Source organism: Brassica napus, chromosome C2, assembly GCF_020379485.1.
Source record: "Brassica napus cultivar Da-Ae chromosome C2, Da-Ae, whole genome shotgun sequence".
Lineage (NCBI taxonomy): Eukaryota > Viridiplantae > Streptophyta > Magnoliopsida > Brassicales > Brassicaceae > Brassica > Brassica napus.
Genome location: NC_063445.1, coordinates 31,467,786 through 31,488,000, shown reverse-complemented (window position 1 = coordinate 31,488,000; position 20,215 = coordinate 31,467,786). Strand labels below are relative to the sequence as shown.

General features: G+C 32.5%; 2 protein-coding genes across 3 annotated transcripts; one reads left to right on the top strand and one right to left on the bottom strand.

Annotated features, from left to right (window-relative positions):
- Positions 1-4,029: 4,029 nt before the first annotated feature.
- LOC106381612 (L10-interacting MYB domain-containing protein-like) lies at positions 4,030-5,850 on the top strand. Of its 2 annotated transcripts, none has more exons than XM_013821533.3 (5): positions 4,030-4,162; positions 4,260-4,608; positions 4,684-4,777; positions 4,851-5,221; positions 5,309-5,850. In XM_013821533.3, exons 2-5 carry the CDS (start codon positions 4,273-4,275, stop codon positions 5,759-5,761), a joined length of 1,254 nt encoding a protein of 417 aa, XP_013676987.1. In that variant the 5' UTR covers positions 4,030-4,162; positions 4,260-4,272; the 3' UTR covers positions 5,762-5,850. The 2 variants fall into 2 exon arrangements, with proteins under 2 accessions (XP_013676987.1, XP_013676988.1); XM_013821534.3 differs by having other exon boundaries at positions 4,038-4,162; positions 4,265-4,608.
- Positions 5,851-10,327: 4,477 nt separating this feature from the next.
- On the bottom strand, positions 10,328-11,904 carry LOC125581930 (defensin-like protein 7). The gene has a single exon (XM_048748164.1). The coding sequence runs from the start codon at positions 11,307-11,309 to the stop codon at positions 11,136-11,138; it is 174 nt and encodes a 57-aa protein (XP_048604121.1). The 5' UTR covers positions 11,310-11,904; the 3' UTR covers positions 10,328-11,135.
- Between the last annotated feature and the right edge of the window lie 8,311 nt (positions 11,905-20,215).

Sequence of the window (20,215 nt, the reverse complement as noted above, 5' to 3'; positions counted from 1 at the left end):
AATACCCCTAGGCGATATTTCAAAAGTCTTTTTCTTTTTCAAATCTTCCAAGTAAGGTTTAAACTCTTATTTGAGAACAATTCTCGAGTTTCGATACCATTAGAGAAAATTTGATCCATTCAATTTATTCTTCTTACGGGCATACTGGAATGAAAATGAGTTGAGGAGTTAACATTGTTGGAATCGAAGAATATCAAATATTAAATACGATGTTCAAGAATTAGAGAAATTTCAACAATTAAGAAAACTCATATTATATTCAAAACATTTTCCTCGAATGAATATAATAATCCAAGATCCATATTTCACTAAAATCCGAGTGAGCTTTGGCTCATCGCCCGAATATAAAGCTATTTAGGTAAGCAATACTTTGCTAATTATATCAATATAATTCTTGGTTGTCAGACGACATCTTATGTCTATCCAACCTATGTCTCTAACCCCAAAACCGTTTTGGCAGCTTAGTCAAGTGAACCAATGTTATATTCATATGGTAACCGTTACCATCTACCTCACTCATGTAATTGCAGACACCTTACTTTGGCAAGCCCATCTTACAACTAAACGAGCCTTGATAGTTGATAAGATTGGGTAGACATAAAAAAATACTTGAAATTAATTAAAGAATAAATTTTAATCCAATTTACTTTTATATTTAAAATTTATATCTAATATAAAATATAAATATAACTAATACATATCTTATATGTACTTTAATTGGATTATAAATAATTATATTAATTTTAGAATCTAATCAAATTAGAATTCTAAAACATAGGGACAGAAACGATCGAATCAAATCGATCAAGCTAACCAAATAAACCAGAGAACTGGTTTAACCGGTTTAAAAGGTTACACAGAATCTGACCAACTAGGTTACAATAACACACGTTGATTTTTGAAGTTAATTATTTTTATTTTTTGATATTACGAGTTTCCTGGCCCCCACATTGTGGATCCAGACTAGCCACACGACAGGCTTAGAGTCTTTGGCGACCACTTTGGATCAGGCCACGTGTTGGTCTCCTCGGGCCGAAGAACCCATGTGAAAGCCTCGGTGGCCAGTGCGAGTCGAACCCGGGGCCGTACTTGCAGCCGCAAGCCGTATACCACCAGACTAACTCGTCCTGGTTTTGAAAAACAACTCTGGTGACGATCACACAGAAACAATTTCTTTGACATGCGCATGTTGTTTAACAATCGGTTTCGAAAACCAACTCTGGTGACGATCACACAATCATATGAGTTCATGATACGTATCTTATATTATTTAAAGTCAAGCTAACAAGTTAACAGTAACACGAGTGCTCTCTTTAAATTATATGAATGCATAAACGATGTGAGAACAACATGCATAATCATCACATGACAACGCATGTATCTAAGATCAAACATAATTTCTTTTGTTCATAAACAAACTAACAACGAACGTGGAATAAACACATTGAAACTATTTCAATATATTTTCAGTATTATGTAAGTAGGCTCTGATACCACTGTTGGAATTTATAAAGCAACCTATGAATTCATATGCCTAGAATTTCATGTCAATACCTAAATAAATCTAGATCCAGGGTTTCGAATATACCTGGATATTTTGCAGCGAAAAGATGAATAAAACAAACCGAAGTTTTCTAGCACTTCAAACGTCGTGCCTCTAACGGTATCCACACGCACACAAACTAGATCATAACGAGATGCTAGTGCCGTGAAACTAGACAAACGTTTTGTTTTTGATCGCCTTAGGGTTTTAGTTGCATTCGTCCTTATTAATGAAAAGACAGCACCATGTATGCATATAATTAACATGGCAACGTGCTTAACCTAGTCCACTTAAGGGCTGGTGGGCTAAAGCCCATGCACATACACGTTCATCTTTTCATACATAGTTATAATTATCACTTACTTTAGTATAATACATCATATGTGACCGGCAGGATCATAATTATTAATTTAGTTTGCTTAGGTGTGTGACCTGTAGGATCATATAAAATTAGTAATAGATTCTCAATCTATAGATTATAATCGGTTTCTAGCAAAACATTATAACCACTTAATTCTAATTTTATACGATTATCGAACCTCGACACTACGACTTTAAAGACTAAGTACAAAATGATTTTAGGACATTCCCAACAAGTTCAGGGTGATAGATACAAGCAGTTAGCTTTACTTCAAGGATGGCAATCTGCAATTTATTGCCAGAACACGGGCCTAACCTTGACTCCTGCTGCTGTGGGATGTAGATCGATCAAACAATGTCATTGACAAATGTCGAGCGTTATGTTCTTTGGGTTCTCCTCGAGGGCCTCCTCTCCTATGCATTTGGTCGCCTGATTAATTAGTCCATAATGCTTAAATCCCCTGTCTGAATGTTTTATCACAATTGTGATCCTTCCCCTCCCCCCCCCCCCCCCCCCCCTTTCTTATCTTATATTGTATGTGATGCAGGTTGTTTCTCTGTAAACTATTTTATATTTAATGAAAACTCTTTTATCAAAAAAAAAAACTTTCCATTGTCTTGTCTGGTCTATAAAGATAAGCAAAAGAGTAACTAAGAGCAAGACTAACACAAAAGCAGAGAAGATCAAGTTTGGAAACACGAAACTCAAAACAACGAGGACCATCACAAGATTTGCAATTGGGAAGGCTCGTTCACTTGCCATTAGCCAAAAAAGTTTACCTTAAAAAATACCGCCATTAATTGAGACTTTTCTCAAATACACTCAGAATAAGTTTTTGAAAACTCATCCTAAATATGATACATATTATCTAAAATAAGATATAAATATAAGTGTGTTAAAATATACATTTAATGTTTGATTATTAGCAATGACGGTAGCCTATATGTTAAACCACTATTATTAAAGCCCTTAGATCATACATGTTCCACGTTCGGTTCCCCTTTGGAATCCAAACTTTTTTTTTGTTAACTAGAAAACGATTGGATAAATAATTTTCCATGATAGCTTTCTTGAAAATGGATCATGACATCCTGAAAATGTTCAGTTAACCTACTGAAAATGTTTTTGCTAACAAAACTTTAAACAATTATAACGTCTACTAAAACATATCCAAGTAGCAAAATACCCGAACGGATTTTGTATTGAACAAGTTTGAAAATCTGAACCCGATCGGGTATATCCGAAATCCGAAGTAATACCCTAAATCATCTGAGCATATGTATTCTTTAACTTAAATCTACATTTTTCATCCAGATTCCAATATGTAATAACTGGTTTCTCTTAACCAATTTTGGTTTAATTAATATTATATAAAATTAATATCAAATCACTATTTCTTCTAACCTAAACGGATGCGCACACACACATATATATATATATATATATATATGTATCTCCTTCTTAAACGTGAGAGATTAAGGCACCATCTGCATTTTTCATCTCTCATTTTCTCTCTCTACAAGATCTTTTTTTCTAAAATATTATGATTTTCACGATCTATGTAAGGTTTCTCGGAGACATTAGTTGTTTCTGTCATCAGCGACAACCACCATAAGCTTCACTATAACAACCGGAGCTATCTCGAACCATCTTGTTGTTCTTCATACGGAGGAGTAGTTTCCGTCCATAGAGCTTTCCTTGTTATTCTCGATCGTGTTATGTTATGAAAGCAAGAAAAGGAACAATTTTGTTTTTTGGAAGAATTACGTGGTTTTAATTTTTTTATCAGTAGTTCAAAAAAAAATTATCAAATGTTTTAGTTTTTCGGTTATATCCGAAATATCCGAACCCGAACTAAAAATACTAGAACTCAACCCAACCTGAAATGTAAAAATACCCGAACATCTGAAATATCCGATCCGAACCCGAACAGGTATCCGAATCCCTACTCCTACATCTTTTATATGTACAAACGAACAAGGGGTTAACTAGTTGTGGATGATAGAATAACCTCTATCCCCAAAAATACACACCCATAGAAACGACTTCGTAACGTGTAGGCCCATAATAGTATTTTGGGTCAAATAAGCAATATATATAAAGGCCAATAAAATGATATAAACCCATTAAGGTTTCTGAATTGGTTGCGGATAAAAGAATAACCTCAGCCACGAAGAGTACAATCCTTTTCCCGGATAACCTTATCCCTAAAAGCTCACCGATCTCTCTCTCTCTCTCTCTCTCCGCCGGAGTTCTCTGTAAGCGACGATCTCTGCTCTGTAGCTAAATCAAAATATCTCGATTACGCGTCTGCCAAGTGATTAAATTTTCGAATTTAATTTGTGATTCTCTTAGCACAGGCGCCGAAATGAGCACGCTTGGTGAAAGCGAAAACGAGCGACTAAGAACGGTGTGGACGCCAGAGATGGATCAGTACTTCATCGAGCTTATGTTGGAGCAGGTGAAGAGAGGGAACAGATTCGACGATCACTTATTCAGCAAACGCGCTTGGAAGCTCATGTCTTCTGCCTTCACCGCGAGGTTCAAGTTTCCTTACGGGAAAGACGTTTTGAAAAACAGGCACAAGACGTTGAGGAACTTGTTTAGATCTGTGAAGAGTCTCTTGAGAGAAGATGGGTTTAGCTGGGATGAAAGGACACAGATGGTGGTTGCTGATAATTGCGTTTGGGATGTCTATCTCAAGGTGCGTTTTGCGTTTGCTGATAATAGCGTTTGTTCTTTTCAGACCCAACTTTGACAGGACTTGTTTTTCTTCAAGGGTCATCCTCATTCAAGATCTTTTCGAATAAAGTCGATTCCTTTTTATAAAGATCTGTGTTTGATTTACTCTGATGGAATGTCTGAGCAGAAAGGTACAAACTTTAACTGTATATGCTTGAGGCCTGTTGGATTCTTAGTCTTATGATCTATCTATGTGTGTTTCAGCTCCAGAGAATATTACTGAGGGAGATGACAACAGACTATGTGAATCAACAAAAGGAAGCGGCATCTCAAGATGCAGGACTACTTGGCATCCTCCGATGGACCGCTATTTCATCGGTCTCATGTTGGACCAAGCGAGAAGTGGAAACCAGATTGAAGGTGCTTTTAGGAAACAAGCCTGGACTGAAATGGTTAAACTCTTCAACGCCAAGTTCGACTCTAGCTTTACTGTGGATGTCTTGAAGAACCGGTACAAGACTCTGAGAAGGCAGTATAATGCGATCAAGAGTCTTCTTCGATCAGATGGGTTTTGTTGGGATGATGAGCGTCATATGGTTACAGCTGATGATAATGTCTGGCAAGACTATATAAAGGTGGTGCTCTTGATTGCTCGCATCTAAAACTTTAGTGTTTTGTTTCTCTTTCTCAAAGTGTGTGTTCTTGTCTGTAAACAACTACAGGCTCATAGAGATGCAAGGCAATTCATGACTCGACCCATTCCATACTACAAAGATTTGTGTGTGGTCTGTGGAGATTCCGAGGAAAGTGACTGCTTTGTAGCTACGGACTGGTTTGATCCCGAAGCCGAATTCCACGAGGGTACAACCGATTTGTCTAGTTCCGGTGAGGAACAAGACATCAACTCTCTTTTCTGTGAACCCAAGAACAAAAGAGATCATCAAAATGGTACAAGCCCTGTAAAGCTGAAGAAGCCTCGAGTTGATGAAACCAAAGCCATGGGAATAGAAGACGCGGTTGAGGCTATTCAAGCGTTACCAGACATGGATGAGGAGCTTATATTAGATGCTTGTGATCTGCTTGAAGATGACCTCAAGGCCAAGACTTTCTTGGCACTAAATGTGAAATTACGCAAGAAGTGGTTGTTAAGGAAACTCCGGCTTCATGTAACTTAACACCATTATTAGCTGTAAAAAATGCACAAGTTTTGAAAGATGAACAGAGCTTCATTTTCTTATATTATAATAGACTACTCTAGCGGACTTTCTATAGAGTTTCATAAATAAATACTCGACTAAGAGCAATGAAGATTCAAAAAATGTATTACACTTTTCTTGTTCTAACTCAAAAAATGTTGCTGTAGACAAGGTGACACAATCACGCAAGGCAAGAAGAATCAAGAGAACATGACAAGTTGCCTACTTTTCTGTGGAATCCTTGATAAGGCTATATTACCTTTCGTGTTTGCTCCACTTGATAAATGAGGCAGAGGCAGTACAAGGTTGGGCTGGTTTGGTGAAGGTGGGGTTGTAGACAAAAATGAAGAGTAATGAGTAAGGAACATTTTTAGATGTATGACTAGTTGACGGTGGTCCATCGATTAGAGACTTGTAAATACTTCTTTGTCACTGGAGAAATGGCCGAATAAGAGTCATCCTTGTAAAGTCTTTTGTTCAAGGTAAGTGTAACGCTCCGACCGTCTACGGCTAATGGCCACTCACATCCGCTCTCTCGGCTTACGGGGCCCATCCCGTTCTAACGGTCGGTCCATTAATTTTTCCGAAGGCTCAAATCGTTATCTATTGACTCTGCAATCACCACTCAATCTTTTCTCGTGTTTTGGTCTCACTCGCACGGTATCGCGAATCACTTCCCGATATATCATCAATCTTTTCACCACTTTAGCCCAAACACAATTAACTCTGGAGTTCTAAACGAATGTGTGACGGAAAAGGTAAGTCAACTTTGGTGACATAGGTAGGTAGCAAGATCAATTCTCTTAAGCTTTCTATATATCACAACTCGGGATGTTACAATTCACCCCCTTTCAAAGAACGCAACGTCCTCGTTGCGCCCCACGACAAGTCTCAAGACGCCTCTCGGATCAGAACCGATATGGCTAACGTGGCTCTGATACCACTTGTAACGCTCCAGCCACCCACGGCTAATGGGCCATCTACGCCTGCTCTCTCGGCCTGTGGACTCCATCCCGTTCCAACGGTCGGTCCGTTAATTTTTCCGAAGACTCGAAATCATTGTCTACTGACTCTGCAATCACCACCTGACATCTTCCCGATATATCACCCATCTTTTCACTACTCCAGCCCAAGCACGCTTAACTCTAGAGTTCTAAACGGATGTGTGACAGAAAATGTAAATCAACTTTAGTGACATAGGTAGATAGCCAAATCAATTATCTTAAGCTTTCTATATATATTACAATTCGGGACGTTACAGTAAGTTTTTGCCAAGGAACCCAAATGCCAATAAATTCATTTAACCATAGATTATCAGTTAAAAAGGATATCTTCAGAACAATCTCTATGTTGTGTTGTTATGTGATCAACCATATGCATCTTCACTCGTCTACTACCTACATCACACAACCAAAGCTGACGTGATAAGGAATCATTACATTCATCCATCACCAAAAGACTAATTTCATTTAAATGTAGAAGGTATTCTATTAAATGTGTTTATTGCTCTTAATATAACATTTGCTTGAAATTTATTACTTTAGTTTTTATCATGTGATACAATGGATATATATATATATTTTAAAAAATATTGAAACTTAGAATTTAAATGGTTAAAAATATTAAAATTGTTTTCTTAGTACATAAATTCATCACAAAATTATACTATATTGACAATAAACTTTTAATTAAGGATTTAAGAAGTTTCGTGTCCGACAGACGCTTACATAATTACATTAAAACTAGGTAAATATCCCCGCTACGGTGTTTTTTTTAATATTGAATATTTATTAAGATGTGTTATGTTTGATCATTATTATTTGTTTAAATTTAATTTAATTAATATTTTATGCAACTATTTGGTCTTTGCATGTGTTTAGTTTGGTACACAAAGAGTCTATCTCAAACTAATGGTACTTGTCAAATCTTCTAGTACTAACCATTAGTTATGGGTTGAATTTGGGCCATTGAATTAGCCTATAAATAAAAGAGGAGGTAATGCATGTAATTTTGTTTGATTTTCACTATCACATTGGTATAATCTACTATGACTTTTTTTAGTCAACCAAAATATTTTATTGAGATATCAAAGATACAAAGACGAATACATAGCCGGCGGAAAGAAGGTATATTCCCGGAATCAAAGCTGGCGTAAGACAGAATTTTCCTAGAGACTAAACTAAACTATAACCAAACTTAGAGCATGCGCAACGGTGAGACTCATTGGAGTCCTTAGCGATAAGGGCATTTCGGATTAATCTTGGATATTTTGGATTTAAAAAAAAAAAAAAAAAAGATGACCATTCACGGGTCGCCACGTAGTCGTGGGGACCTGCAAATAGTGCAAGGATTCACTAAGAAAAAGTTTTTATTTATGAATTTTAAGGATTAAATCCTTGGCTTTTGGTGGGGTCCACTGAATATTTAATTATTTTTTTCCTAAGGACTCTCACTTAAGGATTTCCATTGCGGATGCCCTTAAATCCATAAAAGTTTTGTCCCATCCATAAAACAACAGTGGATCCATGGATCCATAGAGAAAGACTTGGCGCTTACAAACATAACAGGTTAAAGCTTTGCACATAACGAGCAAAATTTAACGAAGAAGCCCCCGGCCAACCATCGTTAACAAGCTCCTCTTAAAATCTACCTTTTGATCCCAAGAATCGAAGCTTGACTTCCGGCAAGACAGAACCTCTAGGTCTCCGAAAAGAGGTGGAGCCCACAATCGCGACTAGAACACACCTAGAATGAAGCTTGCAAAGAGATCATGATCATAGCTGAGAAGTAGAGTCAAGGAGCAAGCAATCCAACCCGAATAGTTCCGAAAAGAAACTGAACTAAACTTCAGAGCAAAGAAAAAACTGGCATGCATGAAGTACAAGGCCCCAATAACTCCAGATCTAGCTTTAGATCTTGGATAATAGATCAAACCGAAGTCGTTAGCAGTATAATCGCACTGATGATCCACCTGAATACGGTGACTCTGTCTTCTCTATACCAAAAGCCAACTAGATCCAGAGATAGAAGTGAATCCAATCAAAATCCAAACTGTATGGTGAAAAAGGACAAAACCATACTAGAAACACAAAATAATGACAAGAGAAATCCTACTCCGGTGCTTAAAGCTACCGGAGCCAGAAACTGAAGAAAACTGCGAAGCTTAGAGAAGAAGAAAGAAAGTGGGTGATTTAGAAAAGATGGGCCGTCAAACTACCTACTATGACTTTTTATTATTGTTTAATATTTTTTTAGTTTAATATACAAAGAATTAGTGTGCATAGAACAAAAGTATGAGTGGACAAGGTTTCTTATTTAAAAAATTATTACATATACATTCATAGAAAGAGTGGATGTTGTAATTTAGTTTTTCCGGAGTAGTTTAAATTTTCAATGTAATATAAGCTTAATTAATATTTATATCATTTTAAATAAATATCAAGAGAAATTCACTAAATTATTAATAATGAAATTGTATAATTGCAAAAAAAGAGGTAGATGTACGAGTGCATAAGCATAATATAGATATACAGTCAATTATTTATTTTATTTTAAATAAATATGAAAAGAAACCCATGAAATTATTAATAATGAAAATGTATAATTCCAAAAAAAAAACTAAAGAAAGATGTAGAGAATGTGAATGACCATAATATATAATAAGTGTTTAGCGATGGTCATATGATCCATCTCTTCTTCTTGGTGTCTTTCTCATCAATGACTTCATCCACAGCCAGGGCCGGCTTATTAGGGGGGACAAGCGGTGCGATCGCTCCGGGCCCAAACCCGTGTTTCCCCGTATAATACTAATTAAGGGGTCCAATTTTTTAAAAAATCTATATTTTTATATATAAAAATTATAAATATAATAAATAAAATTGAAAAAGACCCAAATTATTTGATATGTATATAGTTTTATTTTCATTACAAAATATTACTGATTAAATTTTAAAAACATTTTAAACATTATCTACGTATAATTTTAGAAGGTGAAAAAAATATTTTTCGCCTTAGGGCCCTTAACAGTGTTGAGCCGGCCCTGTCCACGGCACATCTTCTGTTTCATTTTTTCCTTTGTCATGTTTTACAACCAATACTTAAAGTTTGAAATGTATGACGTTATTCTCCTTCTCCGTATTTGATGTTATCTTCGATCTCTGATTCCTTTTGATTCCTTTTCTTTAGTCGTTATATCCTATAGTTTAAAATTATTAAATAAATATTACTGTCATCATATATAATATGAATGATGGGTTTATAATAAACATCACCTTTATTGTGTACTAGTCGTTACATTATGACTAATTTACGACAAAATTTTATCGTAACATAATTACGTCTAAAATTTCATATTTCGTCGTTAGTTAGTCGTAAAGACGACATAGTCCAATTACGACGTCACATTTGTAGTTGTAATACGTGGTCGTTATGACCACGTTTCTTGTAGTGTATTGTTACGAAAATCAATAAACAATTAAAAGTGTAGAGCATTTTTTGAAAATCGGACCGGATACCGATTTGGTATAGCTTTTACAGCAAATAACATACAACTTTAACAACAAAAAATCAGACTAAATTTTACAACTAAACTTCTACATATACAGGCAAGCCAATCATCCCATATATGTTTTGTTTTGTTACGTAAGATTTATTGTTTAGGTTACAATCATCCCATTATCTGATGGTGCAATATTGCATATTGAGATATTTCATCTTCCGCAACAAAAGATGAAAAGAATATCATATCTTATGGAATCATTAAGGAAATAAAAAAGGTTTAAATATTATATATATATATGTGTGTGTGTGTGTGTGGCTATATGAACTGGGTTTTTATTTGGAAAACCAAAAAAATATTTTAATGATGATGATAATAGTTTTATATTGCTATGGAATTGTGTTTTATAACTGAAAACAAAATGATCATTTGGGTTGATTAACAATAATGCTTGATGATATAAATATTTTATGATTTAGTAGTCCAATATATGATTAAATATTCGTAAAAAAATATTTTAATTCTTTGGAATCGTCAGTTATATTAAACATAGAATGTATGAAATACTATAGGTTTTTTGGTTTAAAATATTATTATTTTTACCATAATCTAGGAGTGACATACTTGTAATAATGAAAAGAAATTAAGAAGATGTCAGAAATGTCTTTTGTTTTATTTATCTTGATTATTACTTTAATTTATATATTTGTAACTGACAAAAATAAATATATATGCGATACGGATCAAGGCAAATAATCATATCTTAGAATTAAGGTTCCAGTACATGACTCTTTTATTAAATCAAATTAATAGTGACTTTATTTACTAGTTTTTATTTAACCCGTTAAATAAATTTTAGTTCAAAAGGCAAAATTTCCTGCAAACGCATTTGCGGATAAATCCCTTGCAGCGACCATCAGGAAAACCTTCGCTTATACATACTTGTTTGCAATTCCTCCACTTCAAACACATTCCCTTGAAATTTATGCTCTTTGCTTCGCACATTTCTTGTCCTAGAACCATGTTCATACCTATAAAAATATTAGATAAGAATTCAAATTAATGATCATAAATGTAATCAAGAACTACAAAAAAAAAACTTCATAATTGCAACAATTATATTTCTGTTACTTCCAGCCCTTAATATTTATGTAAAACTTAATCATTTTATAACCAAAATTCATGTGTTCATCACAATAATCTCAGTTAATGTTACCTAAGTAGAACAAAAAGGTATTCAATTTTATAATGACATTTTTCTTACATTTTTCTTATATAATTTTATAATGACATTTTTTTAGTAATTTTTATTGATATAGGATATTTATCAGATGCTATGGTGTTAAGTATTCTGATTTTTTTTGTTACTAAATTAAGGTTTCAAAATATTGCACCATTTTTTCTTTTAAAAACATTTTTTTCATGTTGCATTTCAAAAAAGTTATACTTTAGCATCTATGATTTTATCTTATGCAAAATTTGGAATATTATTATTTTAAGTTTAAAATATTAATTTTCAAAATTATAAAATTGGTCAAGACCATTTTGAAAAAATACAAAACTATTTTGAGTGTGGAAGAATATATGAATTTGGATTTTGTTTTACTTAATCAATGAAATATTTTATAAAATATTGAAATCTAAGGTAAAATTTTAAACATTTTCTGAACTTTTTTTTGTTATAATTAAAAATAAACTTTAAATTATAGTTAAAATATTCATAATTAATATTGTAATGAATTATTAAAATTTCAAAGTTTTCTAACAGCATATTTTGTAAATAACACAAGAACTAAATTTTAGTAATATATTATTATATTTTGTATATAATAATTTTTAGATAATATTTTATTGTGAATTTAAAAATAAATAAAAGTTTAAAAATAATATATAGTCTGGATATAAAAGTTTAAAATATGTTAACAATTTTATTTTTTATATAAATATTACATAGTTTAGGAATTTTAATCCCTTTTAACGATGACTGATAATTCATTTATTTAGTTATGTGAAAGCACTTTTAAAATTAAAATAAAATAAAATTTAGAAAGAATAGTATCTAATTTTTTGTTTTATAATAAACTTTACCTTAACAATAATATATAATAAACTTTTTAGTAATTGTTTTTCGATTTTTCTCAATAGATTTTTCTATAATAAAAATAAAACATAAATTTAAGTTAAAATAAATTTATTATTATCCTTATAAATTATTAAGATTTTTAAAAATGTTATATATCTCATTGATTACTGTAAATAATCAAATAAGTTATAATATATAATTTATAAAATATGTTTTGTGATTTTGTTTAACAGTTGTTTTATATGTTTTGGATGACCAATATCTATACAAAATGTTTATATTGTGAAAATAATTATTTTGTTGATGCAAACTTCAGTAAGAAATTAAATTAAAAATGATTTAAAATATAATTTAAATTTAGAATGACTTGCAATATAATTTAAATTAAGAATGGATTCAAATATAATGTAAAATCATACTTTGTATGTTTATGTTTTTTAATTTGAATGTCCTTGCAGAAAAATATAATTAAATTCATTGATCTAAATTATAATTTTTAGAATATATAGATTGTATCTTAATTATATACTAAATTAAAAAGTTAGAGTTTTTAAAATTAAAGAAGAAAAAAGCACTGAGATTTTCTAAATTCAAAGCGAATGGGCCGAACAAATGTCATACTCTCGTTTTTAGCCTAACGAAACCAGAAAAGGAAAGAAGAAGGGGTTTAAACAAAGACCGTGATAATTATAATACGATGGGCCTTAAGTTTGGTCGGTATTTCTGATTGGTTTTAAAACGTCTTGTTTCTCATTAGTTGAATTTACAGATGGCGAAAATAATTAAAAATATTTAAAAAAAAAGAAATGGCGTTAATAATTCAAAAAGCTGCTATTATAGATGAGAGAGAGGGGAGAACATTTTTTTCCCAAATCAGAAAAAAAAAAATCTTTGAAGAACGCTCAACCTTCGTAGGTGTTTTTTTGACTCTTCCAAACTTTGCAGAAACGGATCCAATTCATTAACATAGTAAGTGTTTGGATCTCTCTCTCTGTAAATCATGAATGTCTTTGAGGATCTTCGATCGCAATTTTGATTTAGGGTTTCGTTCTCTTTAGATTCTGATCCCGATTGGTTTGGGGTTTCTCGCTCTATGTTAGGGTTTCTTGTGAATATTTTTTGTTCGATTGATTGTCTTGTTCCTTTATAGTTCGATTGATTGTCTTGTTCCTTTATAGTTCGATCGCAATTTTGATTTAGGGTTTCGTTCTCTTTATATTCCGTCCCGATTGGTCTGGATTTTCTTGCTCTATGTTAGGGTTTCTTGTGAATCTTGTTTTATACAGATTGGATCCTGATTTGTTTGGTTTTTGGTACTAAACTTTGTAAGAATCGATAGAAAAAAAACCCTGTTTTACTCTTTTCATTAGCTTTCTGTTTTCTCCTTGGTGTACGAGTGTTGTTTGTTTAACCTCTCAAATTCTTATTCTTGTATTATTTTGTCTCACAAGTCCTGTCGTTAGTTAGACAATAATTGTAAAGAGTTTATGCTATAGTTTCTAAGCTTGCGTCTTTATTCCTTTTGTAGTTATATTTTAGGGTTCATAATTTGTGGTTATGGTGTATCTTACTACTGTTTCAGTTATAGCTTCACACGAGAAGAAACGGTGTGACGAGAGAGATGGAAGAGCTGAAAGGCGAAACAACATACAATGGGTTTGTATAGCAGCATTGCAGTGACTCCGTGTGAAACCTGTCATTAAGGTAGATTACTCTTTCTATGCTCTACAGATTCCCCATCAGTTTTTAGATGATTTTGATTTCAACAACAAGAATATTTCAAAAAGCCTTTTATTTTGTTTTTTTTTTTCAAAACCCTAAGATCGATTGTTTCTGTTTTGTTTTGATGTTTTGGTTTTCCACTTCAAAACCTCCAAAAAGATCTTAGACAAACACTAATCTAATAGTGTTCTGTAAGATTCTTATCTTGGGAACATTGTCCCTCTGCTGCCCCTAAAGGAAACTTATTACCCACGGCTTAAAAAGTCTCTTTACTAACCCACGGCTTAAGAATTAAGGATCTGTTTTTGATTATTATACCGACCAATGGTTAAGAAAGTCTTTAAGACAAGAGACTTGAGAAATCGAAAACAGATCCTTGTTTGACTTACACCTACGGCTTGATTGTCCCTTTGCTGCCCCTAAAGGAAACTTATTACCCACAGCTTAAAAAAAGTCTTCTAAAACAAGAAGAGACTTTACTAACCCACGGCTTAAGAATTAAGGATCTGTTTTTGATTATTATACTGACCAATGGTTAAGAAAGTCTTTAAGACAAGAGACTTGAGAAATCAAAAACAGATCCTTGTTTGACTTACACCCACGGCTTGATTGTCTCTTTGCCGCCTCTAAAGGAAACTTATTACCCAGGGCTTAAAAAAGTCTTTTAAGACAAGAAGAGACTTTACCAACCCACGGTTTAAGAAGGATCTGTTTTTGATTATTTGGATGGAATGTATTATAACAACCAATGGTTAATAAAGTCTTTAAGACAAGAGACTAAAATCAAAAACAGATTCTTATTTTTTTACTAACCCACGGCTTAAGAAAGATCTGTTTTTTGATTATTATAACGACCAATGGTTAAGAAAGTCTTTAAGACAAAATACTAAAATCAAAAACAGATCCTTATTTTACTTACCCACGGCTTGAGAAGATCCTGTTTTTGATTATTTGAATGGAAGGTTAAGAAAGTCTTTAAGACAAAAGACTAAAATCAAAAACTGATCCTTATTTTACTTACCCACGGCTTAGAGAAAATCTATTTGGATGGAATGGGAGTATAACGATCAAGGGTTTAAGAAAGTCTTTGAGACAAAAGACTTGAGAAATCAAAAACAGATCCTTATTTTACTACTACCCATGGCTTACATAGACAAGACATGTCGGTTACCCACAGCTTACAAGTCTTTAGCCCAAGACATAAGACATGTCATGTTAATAGACCCACGGCTTAAAAGTCTTTACTACCCATGACTTACAAGTCTCTAGACAAAGACTTCATATCAAAAACAACAGATCCTTATTTCACTGCCCACGGCTTACACATAAGTCTGTAGACAAAGACGTACAAGGCATGTCAGTTAAAAGATGTATAAGGCATGTCAGTTAAAAACACCCACGGCTTACATTCAACTCTTTAGACAAAGACATATAAGACATGTCAGTTTACTTTGGATGGGAATAACAAACCACGAGTATAACAAACCAACGGTTTAAGAAAGTCTCAAGTCAAAGACTACACTTGGGTTTCAAAGACTTGTAGAATGGTAAAAAACCCTACCCATGAGTTTGATTTTAGAATGCGGCTTAGATAAACAAAATGTGAACCGAGAACCATTTGGATGGGAACAACACGACCAAATGGTTAAAAATTCTTTAAATATCCAGTCTAAAAACTAATTAATTTGATTTTTTTTTTTACAGGTTTGTGATTTAGGAGGTCTGAGGAGATTGCAAGTGTAGCAGACTTCTGCGACAGGTAGTACATCTCTTTGAATTAGTTGAGTCTCACGTAGAGATATATTTTTGAAGGTATGTGAAACTTCTGTAGTTTATATGTCTGAGAAACTTTTTATTTGTGTTATCCACTAACCCTTCGTGATCATATGTGATCACGTTCCTGTAATTTTATAATTTAATTTTGGTCGTTGTATGAGTATCCTACATTTTGCATTCTGCATCATGTCTTTACAGTTCTGGATCTGCACTCTGCATTCTGATATTTGCATTCTGCATCATGTCTTTACTGTTCGGCATTCTACACCATGTCTTTACAGTTCTGGATTATGCATCATGTCTTTACAGTTCTAGATTCTGCACTCTGCATTCTGATGTTTGCATTCTGCCTCATGTATTTACAGTTCTGGATTCTGTATCATTTCCTTACAGTTCTGCATTCTGATGTTTGCATTCTGCATTCTGCATCATGTCTTTACAATTCTGCATTCAGCATATGCATGTCCTCAAATTATGCATCATGTATCATGTCTTTGCAATCTTATAGCAAAATTTGTATGTCTGAGAAATTATGTTATTCTGCGTCAAACTTTATATATACTTTTGTTATATATTATCTAAGTGCTATTTACATGAGTTTATGTACACTGAGCAAAAAATAGATTTGGTTGTGGTACTAGTGTTTATCTTTTAGTCGTATAGAGATGATGGTTTTGGAAATCTTTTAAACCATTTGTGTATTTATTTAGCATGTGCATTTGATCTTTCTTGATTTCTCTATTACGTTCTTTTAATACTATATCTATGATTGATGTAAAAAAAGGGTAAGAATTAGCAGCCGAACTCCAATGTTGTCATCTCTTTTGTAGGTATGCATCATATGTGTTCTAATCTTCTAGGTTTTTAGGTAGGCTATATTCTATGCCTAAAATTTTATTTGGTTTCAAAAACCGTATATTTGCTATAATAGTGGTTAAACTTAGAAGTTCTTGACTCTCTAGGAGAGATATTTATATAAAAAATTCAGCTTCGTTTACTCTGAAGGCAAATGTTTCAAGAAACTGTATAAATGATTGTTAAATTAAGGGTCATTTTCCACTACATATTGTGCATTGTAGCTTGAGGTAATTTCAGTTGTAATCTCTTAATATTTTGCACCTGGTCTTGTCTATTATCTTAATCATATGTAACCTTCCAAGAAGATAATATTTATTGCTGCTTTATTCTGTTTAATATGGAAAATCTGAATTTAGGTGTTAGTTTTGTTGATTAAAAATGCTTTATATATCTTTTAAAGACTTCGTAAGATTATAGAATTAGATATGGCATGTTCTCATTAGACATAGTTCTTGTAATTGGTTTGTTGCCTAAACCACTATTGGCCCTTTTTTGTTATGTCTGAATGTGATCTTTGATTTTTTTTTTTTTTGGTATGGTCACGGATAATACCATCTATACTTTTGACATTTTAAACTTTTTGTAATAGTTAGTGTGGTAAATTAATTATTTTGAAGAAATATATGTCTGTCTTAAACTATACCCAATAAAAGGTTCACTTATGTCATATTTATAACTGGTATGCGTGTGGATAATACATTTTCTAAAGTTACTTTGTAAATGCTTGGATTGTATGTAGTTTGAGAAGGCCATATAGTGTTTGTTTTAACCAACCTAAACAATGAATGATTTTAAAGTGAATTTTGTTCTATGCTACGTAATAATTTGAGTATACTGAATAAGGGATGTTTTACGCTATCTTTGCTTTGAACCCATGGATTGTTTTACTATTGTTAGAGCATTGTTTATTATTCTTTCAAACTAGTATATAAATTTGTTTGATTCAAATTGACTCTCCAAATAATCTATTATCTGAATTTCATAATTTGACTTCAGTGGTTGCATCATAGACTGTTTTTAATTCACGATTTGATTAGTGGATATGTTCTATGTTTAAACTTGCATGCTTGATTTTATTGATTTTGGCATCATTTGTGATTTTATTAAATTAAACACTTGAATCTGTATATTCTTGAATGGAACCAACAAGACTAATTTTTATTTATTTTTAGAGTGAGGTGAATAAGGACGGTGATGGATTTTTTTTTTAATATCAAGAAACGGATAGATTCACCTCAAAGAAATTAGGAGCGGAATTAAAAATGTAGTTTTAATTGTTTATCTTCAATCATGCAACGTTAGATCACAAAACCTTACGTTATAAACTCTATGACTAAACATTTTACATGAGAGAGAACCCAGCCGACGACCTTAGCACAATATGGCATATAGAGAGTTCGTGGAGAGATCCATAACTTCCAAGCTACTAAGCTTTAGCTCACCTGTGAGTATTTAAGTTGCAGTTTATGGTTTTAAATGTATTATGCCCTCTCTCTTTGTGAATTAAGCAGAGAACCTTGCTTGATTCATGGCTGCCAAAGAGTTTTATTTAAATGTTCAGTGTAGTAAATAAAATGGACATGTACATGAATGTGCATGCAGCTAAATTAAATGTCTGAAAGAATGTAAATTTTTTTTGTTGTTTCAAAAGAAGGTAAAATTTTCCAACTATAAAAACAAAACTAATTATAATAGATACGCATAGACAAAAGATCTAGTAGTGGTTAAAATATTAGTATCAGGAATCATGCAGCCGTTTAAGTCATAAATCATAATGATTTTTCGGTTTTTACCTTTTTACATCAAATTTTCAATTTTAATTTTACTAAACTATAAATATATTTTGGTAGTTCTTAATTTGGTTTAACAATTTCACTTAGATTTTATTTAAATTTCAGTACGTAGAATAAAAGATTACATTTTATGAAAATAAAATTTTATATTATATTATATTTAATAATTATCTATTTTAAATATGTTTCTTATTAAAGTGATCCCACTCATGATACCTCATTCAATTAAACATTCTACGCTAAGGTGATTTCCGGCAAACAAAAAAATAAATCTCTTTGCCGTGTTATGATTTTTGCTTGAAGTTCTTTAATTGATGTTGTTCATATTGCTGTTTGTTTTATTTCGCTATGTTTGGTTATTAATTTTTGTCCAACAGGAGGAATCATAGAAATTTGTGTGTTCATGGAGGAACTGTGTCTTTGGTGATGGCACATTCGTGTTTCCAGCATAACCAGTTAGCTTTCTTTACAATGATCTGAAATTAATTGATGTTGTTCATATTGCGCATTTGACTTCACATTAGCTTTCCTTACTATGATCTGAACTAAAGCCGGTTGGTAATGTTTGTTAGTCGGATCTTTGCTCCTTTTTGTCACATTTTGACTGAGATGGTAACTTCGTAGTTCTTCTTAGAAACGTGGAGAGCAGTAGCCCAACCGCAATAACCATCTCCACCAATGACCAGAACACTTTGGTTTTAACGGTGAGTTATTGGTAGATGTTTCAGGTTGCTGTTGTTGGCTTATAATTGGTAAAGTTGATCAGAAATGACAATATCTCTTATGTTTCTCTTGGAAGACAAGTACTTGGAACGAAAATTTTGAAAAGACTTTAGGATTGAAGGTCTGCCTTAAACCAAACGGTTTAACCAAATACTTGCTATTGGTTGGTAAGATAACTGAAGTGCATGAAGTTGACATTAGATGCACCGGCGGTGAATCTAGAAACTTTTTAAACCGGTGTCATATATTAAATTAATTATTTAATTTAAAATAAAATATTATTAAATTAGTGATTATATACAATATCAGATTTTCAGATTTCTTTTTCTTATTTAAAAACACAAATAAAAACAATGACAGTAACTAAATGTTTAAATTTGGGTTTAGAAAGGCAAATTATTTAAAGTTGGGTTTAGAAACCCAAATAAAAACAATGACAATAACTAAATTACACTATGTCAAATCCAGAAAACATATAGATCCAAACAAAAAAAAAAATATGTTGGGCCTTTGGCCGGTAATAAAAAAAAACAAGGTGTAAAATGACACTCAAACCCGGGTCTGAAGTTTTATAAGGTTGTGTAAAAATAAATATTTCTACCAACTGAGCTATGGTTCTTGGTTGTAAAATGCCTACCAAAACAATTTATAACATTTAAGTTGACACCCCTACTCTCCAAGGTTTTTTATTGATTCTGTGAAAAACAACTGCAAAACAAAAGCAGCCAAGATATAGGACAATTTTCTTTTAGATTCGTTAGATTTCTTTGTGATATGTACTATTTAGTGTAATAAAAAATAATTTTTGAATAAATTTGTTAAAGACGAAGAGGAATTAGTCACATAGTAAAAATGTAAAGTAGGTTTTTTAAAAAATATTTCTCTGAAGATATTTAAGGAGAACAATCATCTCAGTTAACAGAACTAAATTATATAAGAAACTAAGTTGATTTATTGTTCTTAAATATGATTTTTGGATG